The following is a 20,087-nucleotide window of genomic DNA, read 5'->3' on the forward strand; positions in this document are numbered from 1 at the left end:
TTTCTTTCTGTTTGATTTATTTATATCTGCAGATTTCAAACATGTTAAAGGGAATTACTAAATGTCTGTGCCACCCTAAAAGAACTACCCTTTTGTTCTAGCGTGTACAAAACTAGTTGATGCAACTTTTAGAATGTTGCTAAACATTTTAACCACTGTCAAGACATGTTGTCACTATTCTTAGTATTTTTACAGTTGAACACATATAGACTAATCGTTTTTCATATGCATTATTTATTCCATGCACACGTAAATGTTGTACACACTGTAGTCTCAATAATAATAATAATAATAATTATAATTATACACTTGACTCTTGCAGCAATGTATACAAATTGAACATCATTATCTATTGGATGGTTTGTGATGTTTTTTTTCTATAAACACGGTTCAAACTTGCTATCTTCTGTTTAAGGATGTGCCCAGTTTAGTGTGATGAGAGAAGCGGCTGTACTGGGCTGTGCGGAGCTGATGGCAATCTGAGACTCAGACGGGTCAGTGTTCTGTTGCTTTCTGAGAGTCTGGAGCAGTGGGTCCCTTGTTCATCTCTCCACTCCAACACAAAAGTGCATGAAAATAAAGTGGCTTTGCTATATTTTCATTAGCTAACCCAGGCTTTTCAATCCATCCGCTTACACCCTACAAGCACTTGCAACATTGTCACTGCCCCATTCAAAGGGCTGCACACCAAGGCTTTGAAATACATTTTCTTACCTCTTATTAGCACTAGCAGCTAACCAAGACCATGAAGATTTTTCAAATATACACAACAGACTCAAAAGTTGCTGCTTCTTCTTGGTACCTACACTTCCAGTATAGGAAGTTTGATTTACCACAGTGGTCTAATCTGATCATAAAATCTCATAAAGGCAGGCATGCTGCTAATGCAAATACAAATGTAATTTTAAGCCTTGGTCAGCAATCTTCATAAAGGAGGCGGTGCTATTTTTGCAAGTGCTAATAAGCGGAAAGCTTACTAACAAGCCTTGGTGAGCAGCACCCCTTTAAAGGAAAGCAGATGAACCTAACCGTTCCTCCAGGAGAGGCTGCCCCGGGGTTACATTCACCATGAGCGCCGTGCTGAAGGCAGAGAGGCGTGAGTGGAGCTGCTGATCCTCTCGGGATCAGGATCCTGCTTGCTGCTGTGCAGGGCAGGGGCAGGCAGCGGGGGGTCCCCTCCCTCCCAGACTGGTCCCCGAGGCTGTGGGCTGGAGGCAGCAGCGGCGGCGGTGGTGCTGGCTAGCTCCCCTGTGAGATCGCCGTAGCCCGAGTTGACCATGGCTTCCTGCAGCCGGGCCCAGTCCTGAGGCTGGTTGCAGCGGACGGCCAGGCAGAGCAGCCTGGCGTGCTCCCGCAGCTCCTGGATCTGGCGCTGGGTGCTGTGGTTCTGCCGGATCAACTCCTTGGTCCTCAGGGTGATGCCCAGTAGGCCGGAGCGGTTCAGGATCTCCACTGTGTTGAGGAAGCGGTGCTGCTTCTCCAGGTCTGAGGAAGCCTTGGATTCCCTCCAGGACTCCCCGGGGTGGGTCAGCAGAGAAGAGGCAGATAAAGACGAAGTCTCAGAGCTGGAGACTGAAGGAGGCCCAGACACAGGGAGCTCTGTGGGGCAGGGGGAGAGGAGGCTGCACAGGTCGGGGCTCTCTGAAGGGATGAGGGGCTGTGGGGAGGGTTGATGGAAGTTCCTCTCCGGCTTCTCCTGCAATTTGGACGAGGGCACCCACTCCCTCCTGTCCGCCACACAGACTCTCTTGCTCTGGCTCTTCCCCGCGTGCGCTCCCCCAAGGCTTCCATGCTTTCCCGGTTTCCCTGCCCTCTGGTCAGGGCTCTTCATGGGGTGCGGGGCGATGCGGGGGTAAGAGTTCAGGATGGGGAGGTAGGTGTCCTTTTTCTTGCGGGGGAGTTTGAGCTGAGCGCCGGCTCTGGGCTGCTGGATAAACAGGACCTGGGCGGCCCCCTGACCGCTCACTGTGGTTAGAGCCGACTGACGGCCCCATGCCAGCTGGCTGTGGAGAATAGGGCCAGTGTGGGTCTGCAATGTCAGGGGCTGCAGAGAGAGAGAGTGACAGAGAGAGGGGAGGGGGGACAGGATGAGAGAATGACAGAGTGACAGCGTGAGAGGGAGTGAGGCCATTTTATTCTCCATTGTACAAAATACAGAGAAATACAAGATACACTGTCTGGCCACATTATTAAGACCTGTACATCATATCGGGTTGGGCCACCATTTTTCCTGATCACAAGGTGGCATAGACCACAAGATGCTGGAGGGTGTCTCTAAAGATCAATTCAGTAATATTTGACACAATTGGTGCAGAGAGGCAGACATAGTATTGTGAGAAGTTCTGATACCAGAAGATCCGACCATCCCTTGTCAAAGTGAGTCTACTTTGAATTACCGAGCTGAGCTTGAATTATTCTTGGTGTAGCCCCAAATGTGTCAAACTAGGCTGCTTTGCAAATCAAAAAAACAAACTAGAAATGTTAATGTGGTACTATGCTTTTAAGTAACATTATCAAACCATCCGATTTATTTATTTATTTACATTTCAAAAGAACAAAATTGGCTCAAGAATACACGTGGGACAGCTCTATCATTTCACACATATATATATACATATATATATATATATATATATATATATATTTATTGTTGGGATGTTTTTAGAATGGTGTCGAGATGTGTTTTTAGAATGGTGTCGGGATGTTTTTAGAATGGTGTCGGGATGTTTTTAGAATGGTGTCGGGATGTTTTTAGAATGGTGTCGGGATGTGTTTTTAGAATGGTGTCGGGATGTGTTTAGAATGGTGTCGGGATGTGTTTTTAGAATGGTGTCGGGATGTTTTTAGAATGGTGTCGGGATGTGTTTTTAGAATGGTGTCGGGATGTGTTTTTAGAATGGTGTCGGGATGTGTTTAGAATGGTGTCGGGATGTGTTTTTAGAATGGTGTCGGGATGTTTTTAGAATGGTGTCGGGATGTTTTTAGAATGGTGTCGGGTGTGTTTTTAGAATGGTGTCGGGTGTGTTTTTAGAATGGTGTCGGGTGTGTTTTTAGAATGGTGTCGGGATGTTTTTAGAATGATGTTGGGATGTTCCCCTGCCTGCTGTGACCCACCTGTTTGATGACCAGGTTCTTAACGATGTAGACAGGGGTGAGGCCCCCCGAGCGGCGAGTCACACTGCTGGAGGAGGAGGAGGAAGATGAGGAGGAAGAGGAGGAGGAGGAGGAGGAGGGGGGGTGGTGGTCCTCAGAGTCCATCTGCAGGTACTCTGAGCTGCTGTCTGCAAGAGAGATAGGAGAACAGACAGCCGTTATACACTGGAACAGAGACACACACTGACAGACAGGCAGGCTGCAGTCACTAACCAACCTCAACAAAAACTGCTTCTGAAAAGACTCCCCAAGGCAGATTTCTCAGGTGAGGTGGGAAACTATGCTAGCACTGCACACGTTTCACTGCATCTCACATAGAAAATGATCCTCGGGGGCTCCCAAGTGGCGCATCCAGTAAAAGCACCTGCGAAGAGTGCAGGACGCACCCTATAATCTGGACGTCGCGAGTTCGAGTCCAGGCTATTCCTTTGCCGACCGAGGACGGGAGCTCCCAGGGGGCGGCGCTCAATTGGCCGAGCGTCTCCCGGGGGGAGGGAGGGTTAGGTCGGCCAGGGTGACCTCAGCTCATCGCGCACCAGCGACCCCTGTGGTCTGGCCGGGTGCCTGCGGGCTTGCCTGTAAGCTGCCCAGAGCTGCGTTGTCCTCCTACGCTGTAGCTCTTGGGTGGCTGCATGGTGAGTCCGCAGTGTGAAAAAAAGCGGTCGGGTGATGGCATACGCTTTGGAGGACAGTGTGTGTTCGTCTTCGCCCTCCCGAGTCAGCGCGGGGGTGGTAGCGGTGAGCTGAGCCTAATAAAATAATTGGCCATTCTGAATTGGGAGAGAATAATAAAAATAATTGACTAAATTTATAAAATAAAAAAAAAAAAAGATCCTTGGGAGAAATGTTTGCTGGAATAAATAGGCTGTCTAAAATGTAATTCAACATTACAGTCTGTTTTATATTATACAGGGGGAATCACCCTTAAAGAACAACAACAAAACATTTCAACTAAATGAGACACTCCCGGCTATTACCACAAGATGGCGGTGCCACCCTGCCTAAACGCATTCTTCATGAGCAGAAGGTGGTACTGGACAATCAGGACTATGCTTTATCTTCTAAATGTTGTTGCTGGTGAATTCAGTGCTAAACTTCAGTACTTCCAGTTGTGCCTCGCAGTTGTGCATTTGAGAGAGACGGGGGGGTGGGGGGGGGGGGAGATCACTTATCTGCTATTCAGTCCTGGGTCGCTCTCAAGCAGTGACTGACAGTGTTCTGAATCGTGTTTGAGATGTGAATTATTACATGACTAGTTTGAGTTCACCTGAGGCTGTCTGTCTGCATCACTGCTCCTCAGGCGTTCTCAGCCCCCCAGTGCAGCACTGAATCCATTGTTTTGATTGGTTGAGCAAGGCTGAACGATTTATAATGTTTAATAATAAGAAGAGCACAGAAAGACTGCTGTTGTGTGCAGCTCCAACCCTCGAGAGACTCAAACAGTGAAGTCAGCGCACAGGGTTAATTAACAATCTCTAAAACGAGAAGTATCTTCAAGTTAGTATAACTTATCAATACCAGCACACCTAGGTAGGTTTACCTTAATGTCAATCGTAACAGATTATGTGAGCCTTTTCATTTTATGTAGAAAATACACAGACAATCATAACCTAGGAGAATGCCCCACAGCAGCAGGCACCTGCTACTTTAGAGTCTATAAATGTGCGACAGACACTCAAAACTGCATTCCTGTTTGTAATCTTTGGGTGAGCACTTTTATATTATGTGTGTATTCCGTGTTATATATATTCTGTGTTAAACAGATTCATAGAAACATTGTCAATTTTTTTAAAGTTCAACTGGGTATATGTAAGGTGAGCTGTGAGGATGATGGTAAAACTAGCAGCATCACACCATTGAGTTGATGACAGGTTAAGAGGTAGGACTGGGACGGATCTGAAATGTATCTGTAGATTGCCCACAACCCACACTTAATGTAACTGGCTCCCAGAATGCATCAGATCACTCCACTTTTAGGCACATTTAACACAAAGTTCTTCAGTAAGCCCTCCCTCGCTATGTGTCACTCAAAACAAGAGCAGCAGTTCAGAAGGCCCAGAGCCGCCCCTGGTCTGCACCACCTCACCCCCGGACTGGATTCCTCAATGAGCCTGCCTGTCTGCCTGCCTTCCTGCCTGTCTGTCTGCCTGCCTGCCTGTCTGCCCTACCTGCCTACCTGCCTGCCAGCCTGTCTGCCCTACCTGCATGCCTTGCCTGTCTGCTTGCCTTGCCTGTCTGCCCTGCCTGCCTGCCTGTCTGCCCTGCCTGCCTGCCTGTCTGTGGCAGGCTCTATTGGTTTGGGAACAGATTTTTAAAGGTCAGTGACCAATTGCTATTTTTCAATTGATCCAGGTATTAGGACACAATACGCTGTGCCCCGCCGCGGCTAGTAACATAACACTGATGAAAGAAACGCACGCACTGGAGCAGTTTTTTAGAAGTCTATTTTTAGGAACGAAATACAGTTTGATACTTGCGAAACCCATGGACTGCAGCTAAGAAGCTACCAGCAGAGACATTAGCTTCATGAATATCATTATTAAGCTGCATGTCCACTGGGACTGGCTTGAAAGCGGTCTGAAATCCAGTTTGTTCATTTCCATCAGCAGCAGATCAAATCCATTTCAACTGGGACTCTGTCTGTCAGTCAGCCCCAGAACTCCACACTGATGGTGGAAGTGACCTAATGAGTCTCCAATGAGACGGACGCTGGAAAGAGGCGAGTTTTAAATCTCCAACTGCAGAAAAATAATATGTGGGTCGAACATGAAAGCTGTGAATATATTACTCCAGTGGTGGCAAATACACCGAACACTGCGATCCATTTTGGTGGATCTCAACGGGCTCCGCCATCCACCAGTAAGCTATGACCAACAATTACTAGCGGTATATAATATAACAGTGTCCGATACGAAGTAGCAATAATAAAACATAATAACCACAACAACAAAAACGTAACAAACGCAAATCAAAGCGTTTTTAATATTGAGCATAGGTAGTTATAACTTACCAGCATCTGAGTCTTGAACCCTGGTGCAGGCAGGGCTCTACGCTAACTTTTTTAAGTTACATAAAATTTAGGGGCACACAAAAAAATATATACAATTTTGCTCAAATGTATTGTTGAATATCTACATTTTTTTCCCTTCCTTTCTTACATAACATTTGCGCAGTTCAATACTTGGCTGACATTTCTGGATGTATGCCTCTCTCTGCACACTGCGTACTGTTTTGAAGCACTGTTCGAGTATATTTCCACGTCTGAACTCCTGGCTCCCTTTGAAGAATGTAGTCTTGCCTGCCATCAGTTCCCCTGCATTCTAACATTCAAACTTAAGCCAGGGAAAATCTTTTAGCCACTGTTGGTAGAACTTGTATGTTCTTTTGCTACTTAAAACTGTGAACACGCTGTAACTAACATAGCCCTTCTCAAAGATCCCTGTTCGCTTTCATCTTCTGACATACCTTCATTGCTCATTTCTTGTAAAGACACCAACATATCTGAATTTTGTTCATCTAATCGCATGAAAATCATTTGTTATTTTCCTCATCTTGGTTTGACAAGTTTTCAAACTGTCCGGAAATGATTAGCCAGTGAAATTGTTGGGCTATGGGATTTGTAGTTTTTAATGTGTGGGCAGTGGACACCAATAAACTACATTCCCAGGGTACATTACGATTGAGATGTCACAGTTTAGATCCGACTGTTAATTTTTTTTGTTTGTTTATTTTATACTTAACTGAAAAAAAATCACGTTTACTTTTTATAGTCAACCTTTAGGAAATTCTAGTCGCACACATGCACCTCAATTGTGGCTGCCGTATCCCCTTCTGAGATAAACCGGATTGGAATGACTGAGGTAAGCTGAGACTGTTTCTAGACAAATAAGTAACAAATATTGACTATCGACTGAACCAGTATCGGGACTGAAATAAAAAAAACGATATTGTATGCTGTGACCTATGAAATTCCATCTTCTAAAGAAACTTCCGTACCAAATAAAATCTATTTAACTACCTTGTGTTGTGTGGTCCTGGGATCAAACAGAACTTGCAAAGAGAGATCCGAATAAAAGTGTTACCAAGTACTAGATTCCTAATTACCAGCGTATACCAAAATCGCGGGGCCTGGTGCCCATACCTTTCACTAGGTGGCGTAGTTAGGCTACCTATTCTAATTGGAATAATGGTGCAGATGGAAATGTTATGTGGACTGGCTTCAATTAAACACGTTTCATCCCACCGACAGCCACAAGAGGGCAGTGCAGCCTTGTATTCTGTCCTTGTGTAAATATTGTTCCTTGCCTCTAGTTCAATATATGCTGTTCCATCCTCTCAAAAGTGCAGCCTGCTATATATGCACTGTAACCCTGCAACTCCTCGACCTCTCCTCTCTTCTCTGTGTATACTAGCATCTACTATCTGCTTCACATTGTAGTCTTCAGTCAAAGGAATTACAAGTTAGAAATAAAGAAAGAAACTTAATAAGCTCAATGACAAAAGCTTCATCTCTTGAAGACACTTTATTATTATTATTATTATTATTATTTATTTCTTAGCAGACGCCCTTATCCAGGGCGACTTACAATTGTTACAACATATCACATTATACATTATTTCACATTATACAGTTGGGTTTTTACTGGAGCAATCTAGGTAAAGTAATCTAGGTAAAGTACCTTGCTCAAGGGTACAGCAGCAGTGTCCCTGACCGGGGATTGAACCCACGACCCTCCGGTCAAGAGTCCAGAGCCCTAACCACTACTCCACACTGCTCCACACTGAGGAGAAAGCGTTTGTCCTTGAATTTCCACTGAAGACACTGTGAAAGACTTATACTCAAAGCGTTTGTCACTGAATTTAATAGGTTTCTTTTAGTATTTCTACTGGCTGTGATTATTCAATGAAGTCCAGCACTCACCAGAGTACCCCGAGTCCTTCTCCGACTCACAGCGCCCTGCCCTCATGGTGGTGCTGTTGCTCTTGTCCTTGGTGGTCTTGCTGGCACTGATGGGGGGGGTGCTCCTCCTGTGGTATCGTCCCGCTGGCACTGAGCTCAAACCAGTCCAACCGGACCCCTGTTAACAGACACATCAGAGACAGCTTTACACTCCCTTAAAAACAAGCATAGGAAAGTGTAATAAAATAGAGTGAACGCATAGGGGAACACTGGAAAGCATAGGGAAGCCTCAATAGACTATCAAAGATGTTGTCTCTCTAAGTACAGATGGTACACCAGAGTGTAACCATTAACCCGTCCCCCTGTAACACTGCTGCCCCCTAGTGGATGGAAGAAGCAGAACACCTGTTCAATGCAGTATTTCTTACTGAAGGAAGCCATCAGGATGTGACGACTGGAACAGAAAACAATTCAAAGTGCATCTAAACAAGAAGAAACGTTAGTTAAGAGAGCAGTGCTGTTTCACAAGCATGTGTGTCTGTGGCAGGCAGCTGAAGAGCAGCCCCTCGACTCAGGTGAGATACATGAACACAGAACGATCCCAAACAAAAACAATGACGCGGCATCCGAGAAAAAGTATGAAAGTGAAATCGGAGACTTGAAGCTACCCACTTGCTGCCAAAATACCCCTGTATTGTGTTCCTGCCCTTAGAAATGTGCATCACACTAAATTTCCATGGTAATGGTGCAGTTTTCCCCAGTTTTTCCCATGGTTTTACTATGCATTTATCTTATCTCTCTGAGCTTTGCCATGTTTGTTCATTTATTTATTTTTTATATGCTTTATCACACCTCTCTGTGCTTTACAATGCTTCCCTATGCTTTACCACACCTCTGTGCTTTACAATGCTTCCCTATGCTTTACCAGACCTCTCTGTGCTTTACAATGCTTCCCTATGCTTTACCATACCTATCTGTGCTTTACAATGCTTCCCTATGCTTTACCTTACCTCACTGTGCTTTACAATGCTTCCCAATGCTTTACCAGACCTCTCTGTGCTTTACAATGCTTCCCTATGCTTTACCAGACCTCTCTGTGCTTTACAATGCTTCTCTATGCTTTACCATACCTCTCAGTGCTTTACAATGCTTCCCCTATGCTTTACCAGACCTCTCTGTGCTTTACAATGCTTCCCAATGCTTTACCATGCCTCTCTGTGCTTTACAATGCTTCCCTATGCTTTACCACACCTCTCTGTGCTTTACAATGCTTCACCAGACCTCTCTGTGCTTTACAATGCTTCCCTATGCTTTACCAGATCTCTCTGTGCTTTACAATGCTTGCCTATGCTTTACCAGATCTCTCTGTGCTTTACAATGCTTCCCTATGCTTTACCATACCTCTCTGTGCTTTACAATGCTTCCCTATGCTTTACCATACCTCTCTGCGCTTTACAATGCTTCCCTATGCTTTACCTTACCTCTCTGTGCTTTACAATGCTTCCCTATGCTTTACCAGACCTCTCTGTGCTTTACAATGCTTCCCTATGCTTTACCATACCTCTCTGTGCTTTACAATGCTTTCACCGTGCTTGATTACACTTTGCTATGCGTTTACTGGGGGAAACTTTTAGAAGGTAAAGTAGTAGGAGGCTAATAATAATAATAATAATAATAATAATAATAATAATAATAAAGTGCTCCCTTTTTATGTCCACATCGACAAAAAAAGTGAACTGTTGAAACCAGTGACCTATAGGAAAGTATAGGACATTTAACTGAATTTCCAGATCGAGGGAACACTGAGTTAATAACAATAGCAATGACATACACATTTGCCCTAATAGATCATTATATATACTGTATATATTTGCTTAAATAACTTATTCTGTAACATTACAGGAACTAGCCAGATAATAATAATAATAATAATAATAATAATAATAATTATTATTATTATTATTATTAGGGAGTTTAATCGATTAAACACATACACTACACCTTCCCAAGCGATCTTCAAAGGCAACGGTTCTGTACAGAGGGGCAATGGTAAGATAATTATAGCCGCTACAATGACACTGCCATTAGTAGAATAGCACCACAGGATGCTGTACTCTTCCCAAGCGTGGCAATGCAGACGCGCAATGGTTCTGTAGTAAGGGGCAATGGTAGGCTACATGGCAGCTACAATAGGCTGAGTCATTGGTAGAATGGGCTCACATTAGCCAGTTATACTAGTTTGACTCATTTAGGTGTCATGTCATGTTGAGATCATCCCAGGATTTAAAATGTACAGTGCCTTGCGAAAGTATTCGGCCCCCTTGAACTTTGCGACCTTTTGCCACATTTCAGGCTTCAAACATAAAGATATGAAACTGTAATTTTTTGTGAAGAATCAACAACAAGTGGGACACAATCATGAAGTGGAACGAAATTTATTGGATATTTCAAACTTTTTTAACAAATAAAAAACTGAAAAATTGGGCGTGCAAAATTATTCAGCCCCCTTAAGTTAATACTTTGTAGCGCCACCTTTTGCTGCGATTACAGCTGTAAGTCGCTTGGGGTATGTCTCTATCAGTTTTGCACATCGAGAGACTGAAATTTTTGCCCATTCCTCCTTGCAAAACAGCTCGAGCTCAGTGAGGTTGGATGGAGAGCATTTGTGAACAGCAGTTTTCAGTTCTTTCCACAGATTCTCGATTGGATTCAGGTCTGGACTTTGACTTGGCCATTCTAACACCTGGATATGTTTATTTGTGAACCATTCCATTGTAGATTTTGCTTTATGTTTTGGATCATTGTCTTGTTGGAAGACAAATCTCCGTCCCAGTCTCAGGTCTTTTGCAGACTCCATCAGGTTTTCTTCCAGAATGGTCCTGTATTTGGCTCCATCCATCTTCCCATGAATTTTAACCATCTTCCCTGTCCCTGCTGAAGAAAAGCAGGCCCAAACCATGATGCTGCCACCACCATGTTTGACAGTGGGGATGGTGTGTTCAGGGTGATGAGCTGTGTTGCTTTTACGCCAAACATAACGTTTTGCATTGTTGCCAAAAAGTTCGATTTTGGTTTCATCTGACCAGAGCACCTTCTTCCACATGTTTGGTGTGTCTCCCAGGTGGCTTGTGGCAAACTGTAAACGACACTTTTTATGGATATCTTTAAGAAATGGCTTTCTTCTTGCCACTCTTCCATAAAGGCCAGATTTGTGCAGTATACGACTGATTGTTGTCCTATGGACAGAGTCTCCCACCTCAGCTGTAGATCTCTGCAGTTCATCCAGAGTGATCATGGGCCTCTTGGCTGCATCTCTGATCAGTCTTCTCCTTGTATGAGCTGAAAGTTTAGAGGGACGGCCAGGTCTTGGTAGATTTGCAGTGGTCTGATACTCCTTCCATTTCAATATTATCGCTTGCACAGTGCTCCTTGGGATGTTTAAATCTCGGACCTGCCTGGTGTGTTCCTTGTTCTTCATGATGCTCTCTGCGCTTTAAACGGACCTCTGAGACTATCACAGTGCAGGTGCATTTATACGGAGACTTGATTACACACAGGTGGATTCTATTTATCATCATTAGTCATTTAGGTCAACATTGGATCATTCAGAGATCCTCACTGAACTTCTGGAGAGAGTTTGCTGCACTGAAAGTAAAGGGGCTGAATAATTTTGCACGCCCAATTTTTCCGTTTTTTATTTGTTAAAAAAGTTTGAAATATCCAATAAATTTCATTCCACTTCATGACTGTGTCCCACTTGTTGTTGATTCTTCACAAAAAATTACAGTTTCATATCTTTATGTTTGAAGCCTGAAATGTGGCAAAAGGTCGCAAAGTTCAAGGGGGCCGAATACTTTCGCAAGGCACTGTATGTATGTATGTATGTATGTATGTTGAGATGAATGACCTTTCTAAACTAAGACTTTCCAAGGGGAATGACGGCACACCGGGAGCCTGCAGCTCTGTACTGTACCTGCTTGATTCCATTTCTAGACTATAGTCTCTCTTTCCCTCTTCCCCTCTCTCTCTGTGTCAGGATGACGCAGGGTCCTGAGGCACACCGCACTCCATGTGCTTCCCTCCCCCTCCTCTCCAGCACTGCTCACATTCAACGTCAGCCTCCTCACCTTACAGCCTGAGACACACAACGAGACACAGACACTAACACACACACACACACACAGACTGACACACACCGAGACACAGACACTAACACACACACAGAGACACAAACACACACACAGACTGACACACACCGAGACACAGACACTAACACACACACAGAGACACAAACACACACACAGACTGACACACACCGAGACACATACACTAACACACAGAGACACAAACACACACACAGACTGACACACACCGAGACACAGACACTAACACACACACAGACACACACACAGACACACACCGAGACAGACACTAACACACACACACACTGAGACACACATACACCGAGACAGACACACTGAGATGCATACACACACACACACCGAGAGTCAAACACTAACACAAACACTAACACTGAGACACACAGACTGACACACACCGAGACACAGACACTAACACACACACACACACTGAGGCACAAACACACACACTGAGACACACATACAGAGACACAGACACACTGAGATACACACACCGAGACAAAGACACACACTGAAACAAACACAGACACACACTGATACACAAACAGAGTGATACCGAGACACACACACACTGATTTTTTATATCTTTAACACCAAATTACAAAATACTGAACACACTTTCTCTCTCTCACATGCTCGCTCCCTCTCTATCCCTCTCCCTCTCACATGCTCGCTCCCTCTCCCTCTCTCTCACATGCTCGCTCCCTCTCTCTCTCACTTCCTCTCTATCTCTCATGTCCAGACACATGGACTCATTCACAGAGTGTCCAATCCCCGCCTCTCTCAATGAGACTCAGTGCTGCTAGCATGCAGCTCCTACAACAGCAGTGCCGTTTTTTCATTCTGGAAATCTGGTAACCCTAGTTTGTACTTTATTGGGACCCCCAAAATTTACACAGGGACCTTAAGTTTCAGTAATGTTATTAATTGATTACATTTATTTTAGTACTTCTAAAGCCAGCACTGCTGTGTTCAATAGTTCTGGATGAATGATCAGATACTACAAAGTATTGCATATTGCAGTTCCGTAACGTCTGTAGCCTACTTGTTTGTTATTAAAATAGGTCTAACTAGAGGTCGGCACTGGTAGAAAATCCAGAACGGGTACCCGCTATTGATTTCTGTGAAACATTGATATCCTATCAGTTAAGAAAAGGCTTAGCACAAAAGCTTGTTTTAAAGTTGTCTTTATTACGCCGGCCAGAGACCCTCTGCATTCTATTGTCATATTTTCTACATTTTCTTAATTCTCAAATTAATAAATCGCAACCCGGGTAGTATAAAGAGACCCGGGTAGCGTCAGGTCATTTAAAACCCGGGGTACCCATGCCGACCTCTGCCTAAACTTTAAGAGAAGTGTAACTCGAGTTTACAAGTGCTGAAGCATTATCTTTGCTTAAAACCAAAGCAACAATGTTACACGGTAATACAAAAGCACACGTCTGTTCACAACTACGTTAATGGCGTTATTTTACAAACAAAAACGCAAATTAGTTCTTCAGAAAACCTGCATTATTTTCCAGTACAATTTAAACAAAAATAAACTGGACCGTTTGAATGCTTCAGTAATCACCTCTCTAAATACCAGCAGCATTTAAAAGGTAACAAATAGCACAGGAAAAAATGGGGAGACGGTTCGAATAGGTTTTGTTGGTACTTTGCCGTTTTAAAAGCGGCTTTAGGGACAACGGCGCCATAATTGAAATGTAATCGTTGTTGTGTGAAGGACTCCTACAACGTGTTTGTCAAACATTCAAGAATACCGTTTTTAAAAAGTTTTTGAACGTTTTTTTTATTGCAGTTTTCCCACTGTTACACTGTGCATTTACCATGGTTTGAGATATAGCTCTTTATGTGTTATGCTTCCTTATGCTTTGACTTTTAGACTTTGCTGTGCTCTTACTATGGGACCATTTCATAAGGCTAGTGCTCTGACCTAATATACTATTTTTGGCTACAGACACAACAAAATCAATGTGTAAGTTATTATTTGTATTTGGTTTAAACTTCATGAAATATTACATAACATATAGCAACTAGTTGTTTCCCTATAAATATAGTGTGTGTGTGTTTTAAGGTTTGCTTTCAATTACAGATTTAATGTAAATAAAATTGCATGCGCCCCTTACCTGCTTTGTTGCCCTTTTTTAAATAGTTATGCACGGCACAGTATCTGAATTCTTCACTTCCCCGGTTACAAAGTGTGTTTCAAATCAAGATATAGTACCTCATCTCGAGTCAGTTCGCTATTCCTTTTCGACGAGGCGAACCCGTCATTTTCAGCGATACCAGTTGTGAGCCACCCCTTGCATTGCCATTATCATGCCCGGTTCGACCTCACGATGCACTGAGAGCTCGCTGTGCACAACTCTGCAAGCTGATCTAGAGCCCGCCCTCTCAACACCGCGCCCACCCCCAAACCACCACAGACCAATCCCTGACCGGTATCCTCCACTAGGGCGGAGCCCGCAGGCAGTGACGCTCGGCCAGTAGCCGGAGCCGTGGCCAATCCCGTGTAGAGACACGTGTGTGGGCGGGGTCTATTTCAGATACACGTGAACGAGCAGGAAGGCGGTGCAGTTCAGAACGGTCTGAGGGTAGGGTGGCGTATCTCATTAAGGTCAAGTCCTGTTTATCTTCACGACACTATGACGCTGTTAGATTACTAGCACCTTTCAATCATGTCCTGTAAGCACCACAGGACGCTGGTATTACCAGCAGCACAGGGAGGAATTATAGTGGCGTGACAAGACAGCTTGTGTTGTTTGTATTTTAATGCTCGTGCAAACCGCGCCTTCCTTGTCCGAATAATTCTAAGGCCATTCAAGCTTTTATTTTCTTCAAAAAGTTAATTTATGAACACACAGTTTTCATAAAAAGAACCGTAACCTGTTTAAATCAAGCAAAGACAATACCTGACTGACACTGCACGTGTCGTGTTGCTATATTTCAGAATAATTCCTGAGGAAAAACCCGTAACCCTAACTTTTCCTGAGCACGACATTTTGGAATAAATACTTTCAGACGGTAAAAGGCAATCTACTCTTTGCTTCACTATGAACATATCGATTTCCTGTGATGTATAGGATGTCTAAAGATTCCTATTTGTATCGTATCACTTCCAAACAGCGCCTTTAAACGGTGTATTATTATTATTATTATTATTATTATTATTATTATTATTATTATTATTATTATTTATTTCTTAGCAGACGCCCTTATCCAGGGCGACTTACAATTGTTACAAGATATCACATTATACAGATACCACATTATTTTTACATACAATTCCCCATTTATACAGTTGGGTTTTTACTGGAGCAATCTAGGTAAAGTACCTTGCTCAAGGGTACAACAGCAGTGTCCCCCACCAGGGATTGAACCCACGACCCTCCGGTCAGGAGTCCAGAGCCTGGTTTGAGAGATACAAATGCGTGCACAACATGGGAAGTGCGTTATTTTTGTAAAACAGTTAACAATGTGAAAGCTGTTAGTGTAGTAAACTAAGTATAGTGAAAGCAGACTACATCCGGTCATGTTAACGAGGGGGAAAACGATTTAAAAAGCAAACAGCACTGCACAAAGTGAACATTTGCAATATATATGAACCTGTCGTATTTTTAGTGTCATGGATTGTGTGAAGTCTTGTTTCTACTACAGCGCCAGTCTCATCCCTGTCCATATAGTTTGCTGACGGTCGCTTTCCCGTTATTAAAATCCACAGCTCCCGTCCCAATACACCGCTACATCCACGTGGGGAAATCCCTTTGTGACGCACAGCCCGGTCGCCTTGGCGACGGAGGATACCCAGGACGATCCAACCCACCCCATCAGCCAATCAGGTAGCCATGCGTGCGGCGGCCACGTGCCGGACACGTGTCCGGGCAGGAGGGGAAGCGAAGCAATGTGAAGAATCGGGAGGCCGTCCTATTGGAAAGCGGCGTCGTAATACACATCAGATAGGACCCAAAAGAATTAGAGGTTTCTTTTCTGGTTTAAGATGAAAGGCTGGTTTAAGAAAAGGCTATTTCTGTTTTTTTTATATAGTTTTCACATTCACCACCTAAAAAAAACGCTGAACCTATCTGGAGAGGCTTATGTGCTGGGTACTCTGTTACAAACCCATTGCAAAAATGTGTGCTTCAAATCAAACGGTGTGCTTCAATTCAAACGGTGTGCTTCAATTCAAAATCCTGGGGCTAGACCTTCACTGCAGCCTTTTCTAAAGCAGCCTGATGGTTTAAAATGAGTAAAGCCAGAGAAATAATGAAATAAGCACAAACAACAATACTGAATTAAACCAAACCAAAGTAATATGATATTAAACAGGTAAGACTTTAATATTCTTAATCAACTGCTTTAATAAAACACTATCTATAGCATACCATGGAACCTACCAGGCAACCCACATGAACAGACTACAGGGGCAGTCAGACAGCCAGTAACCACAACATCTTAGATCCTAGTTAATAAACAAATTACTGCTCTAAATCCTTTTCTTGAATTTGCCGGTCCTCATTAAATCACTTGATTGAACCTAAGAGCTAAATAATGATTTGAGCCAATAATGATCAGTATTACTTTGAAATGTTTCATGAATCAATGTTTTATTCATACTAGGCAACCGTTTGTTCAGCATATGGGTGGATAAAAATATATATAATTTATGAAGTGCTTAAAAGCGACATGCCGCTCTAAGCACATCACCAAAATATTATTGGATGCCTGTCTGGGATCTGGGCAACAATATCCTTTGTGATACTTCAGGGACAGGAGTCATTCACAATTATCACAGTAGGTAATCCTGCAAAGTTAGAATGCATTATTAGTCAGACATGCCATTCTGTGTGTGTGTTTCTGTACAGATCTAGACACTAACACAGCATGCAAAAGGCTTGTCTATCTGTCGATGGCTCAGGATCAATAAACAGTGCACACGTGGACTAGATCTAGTGTCCTGTGCCCCTTGATGTAAGGTGACTAGTAAAGGCAGGCAGAGCCCTGTGGCTCTGTGTTCTGGTAGGGATGGAGGGGAAGCAGGAAAGGCAATTTGTTTGAACTATGTCAGAATAAAGACATAGTTCAAACAAACGCTATTTTGCACACTTGGGGGTTGAGGGGGCTGCCTATGTGAGTCAGTTTGGGAATGCACTGCATCATTGTAGGAAAGGTGCTGAGATTTCTGGCAGAGAGGCAGTAGATTGAAAAGGATTTGTGTTGTTGAGTTCCTCTTTTTATCACAGTATTTATTTGGCTGCGTTTTAGTTCTTTGGCTGTTTTTTTTTTTACATGTAGTTTTTTTTTTGTTTTTACTGCCACCTTGTGGCTTCAAACTGTAATAAATAAATAGTCATAGGCATGTAAAATAACAATTCAAGTTAACTAAGCAGTTACATTTCTCCATGCCCCTTGATAGCAAAACAGCTTTCTTGCTGGTCCCTTTCATTTTCTATATGATTTATTTTCCTTATTATTATAATATTTTGTCTTAAGCCTCTTTATGCTGCTGCAAAACATGAAGACCATTGCAGGTTATAAGACCCTACATCCTGACCGCTTAGTTTCCCATTGGGAGTCAAGGTAGTATATATAAAGGATTAGCCTGTAAATATGTATTGTAAAAGTGGCTGAGTTAAAGATGTCCCATAGTAAACCCATAGCAAAGTGTAATAAAGTATAAAGCACAGAGAGGTCTGGTAAAGCATAGGGAAGCATTGTAAAGCACAGAGAGGTATAGTAAAGCATAGGGAAGCATTGTAAAGCACAGAGAGGTATAGTAAAGCATAGGGAAGCATTGTAAAGCACAGAGAGGTATAGTAAAGCATAGGGAAGCATTGTAATGCACAGAGAGGTGTGGTAAAGCATAGGGAAGCATTGTAAAGCACAGAGAGGTATAGTAAAGCATAGGCAAGCATTGTAAAGGACAGAGAGGTCAGGTAAAGCATAGCGAAGCATTGTAAAGCACAGAGAGGTCTGGTAAAGCATAGGGAAGCATTGTAAAGCACAGAGAGGTCTGGTAAAGCATAGGGAAGCATTGTAAAGCACAGAGAGGTATGGTAAAGCATAGAGAAGCATTGTAAAGCACAGAGAGGTCTGGTAAAGCATAGGGAAGCATTGTAAAGCACAGAGAGGTCTGGTAAAGCATAGGGAAGCATTGTAAAGCACAGAGAGGTCTGGTAAAGCATAGGGAAGCATTGTAAAGCACAGAGAGGTCTGGTAAAGCATAGGGAAGCATTGTAAAGCACAGAGAGGTATAGTAAAGCATAGGGAAGTATTGTAAAGCACAGAGAGGTATGGTGAAGCATATTTAAAAACAAACCATGGTAAACTAACCCTTATAAAAGTTTCCCACAGTAAAAGCAAAGTATAATAACGCACAGTGAAAGCATGGTAATGTATAGGTAAGCAATGCAAAGCCCAGAGAGGTATGGTGAAGCATATTAAAAACAAACACTGCAGAACATGGTAAACTATAGTAAATTAACAGTATAATAATGGAGAAGCTGCTAAATGACTGTGGTATGCTTCTAGAAGTGAAACAAGAGCCAACTGAGGCAAACCTGGCCCCTTTTGTTGACTCAGGTTGAGTTGCAATAGAAAGTGGCTGTCTTGTTGAATCATTACAGATCCTTTTTGTGTATATAATAGCCTGGCACTCCAACCCGGGTCCCGACCTGGGTTCTGGCTACCCGGGTCACAATCCTGCGTAGTGTGAAATCATGTACCCGACCCGCATGACACCGGGTCCTGACCCTGGTAGGTTCTGACCTGGGTAGATCATGCCAGTGTGAAGGGTTCTTTAGATATCACATGTGAATATGGCTGGTCCCATTGTTCTAGCCGGCTGTTTTTATGCATGTGAGCGGATGTGTTTGACAGATACAGTATGCAGCACAGAAGTGAAGGGCATGGGCTGAGCCTTGATACCTGAACACAGGAATGAAAGCAGGAGCAAGTCCAAGAAGTCTGGAAAACAAAAAGATCGGCAGCATGTAGTTCTATTGAGAGAAGTAATAAGAGCATTACAGTTTCCTGCCACAAGATGGCGATAAAAACAAGCATGTCAACTTTAGAGCTATCAGCGTTGAAAAGGTTGATGACGATGATATGTACCAACAGTGCACAGAATAGTACAGAATAAGAATTAGCAATGACGCGTTAAGTGAGGAAAAAGTGAGAGCGGTCTTGAGTATGTATTTGTTTGTATTAATAAACAAAAATGATTTCATCTCTAAGAGAGATTGTGGTGCAATACAATCAGATGTCAGATATGCAGGCTAATCACGTCTTTGACTTAAAACAGCAAAACGCTCAACTGAGTTTAATTTTGCCGTTCCAGTTTTGGTACATTTCCAATAATTGGAGCTTCAAACAGAAAAACATCTTTCTTCACACAGTGATTCAGGCTAAACAGGTCAAACAGGTGCTTTTCAATGTTATTTGCAAACTTTGAAGTTCATTGCGAAACAGATACATTTTTTTCACACGCTTTGTTTTGTATACTGATGAAATGTATATATCAAACGGAAGTAGCCTACATTACAGTATTGAAATCATTTTTACAAACCATGAATGTTAAATATAGGTGTTTTCATTGACTTCTAGCTGAACGAATCAATAACTATTTAGACACAAGCTGGGACCGCAACAAAGCCGACTTTCTAATAAACTTGAATAATGCATCTCTAACAAAATTGTGTAGCCCAAAAAGGTGGGGGGAAAAAACACTACAGTACTTGAAATGGGTAAGTGTCTACAGTACCCCTCGTTACAGAGATAGGGTGAAGTTGGGGTGTAGTCGTGAGCACTCCACTTCACATTACACATGTGTGGAACGTACTTTGTATTGGGCAATGGGGGTGTAGCTTCACAAC

The 20,087-nt window shown here is 43.1% G+C and overlaps 1 protein-coding gene across 2 annotated transcripts; it reads right to left on the reverse strand.

The window, feature by feature from the left end:
- On the reverse strand, positions 1-14,595 carry LOC117395652 (CLOCK-interacting pacemaker-like). Of its 2 annotated transcripts, none has more exons than XM_033994687.3 (4): positions 14,441-14,595; positions 8,075-8,231; positions 3,115-3,281; positions 1-2,044 (listed from the first exon to the last, which is right to left on the reverse strand). In XM_033994687.3, exons 2-4 carry the CDS (start codon positions 8,118-8,120, stop codon positions 1,064-1,066), a joined length of 1,194 nt encoding a protein of 397 aa, XP_033850578.3. In that variant the 5' UTR covers positions 8,121-8,231; positions 14,441-14,595; the 3' UTR covers positions 1-1,063. The 2 variants fall into 2 exon arrangements, with proteins under 2 accessions (XP_033850578.3, XP_033850579.3); XM_033994688.3 differs by having other exon boundaries at positions 14,343-14,595.
- Between the last annotated feature and the right edge of the window lie 5,492 nt (positions 14,596-20,087).

The sequence above is a fragment of the Acipenser ruthenus genome, chromosome 30 (assembly GCF_902713425.1).
Source record: "Acipenser ruthenus chromosome 30, fAciRut3.2 maternal haplotype, whole genome shotgun sequence".
In the NCBI taxonomy this organism is placed as follows: Eukaryota; Metazoa; Chordata; class Actinopteri; order Acipenseriformes; family Acipenseridae; genus Acipenser; species Acipenser ruthenus.

Bases quoted from the DNA above. Each gene is read 5' to 3' on its own strand.
- LOC117395652 (XM_033994687.3), bottom strand. From the start codon at position 8,120: ATGAGGGCAGGGCGCTGTGAGTCGGAGAAGGACTCGGGGTACTCTG. The intron at 3,282-8,074 runs GTGAGTGCTGGA...TCTCTCTTGCAG, and splicing joins GAAGGACTCGGGGTACTCTG to ACAGCAGCTCAGAGTACCTG. The intron at 2,045-3,114 runs GTGGGTCACAGC...CTCTCTCTGCAG, and splicing joins AGAACCTGGTCATCAAACAG to CCCCTGACATTGCAGACCCA.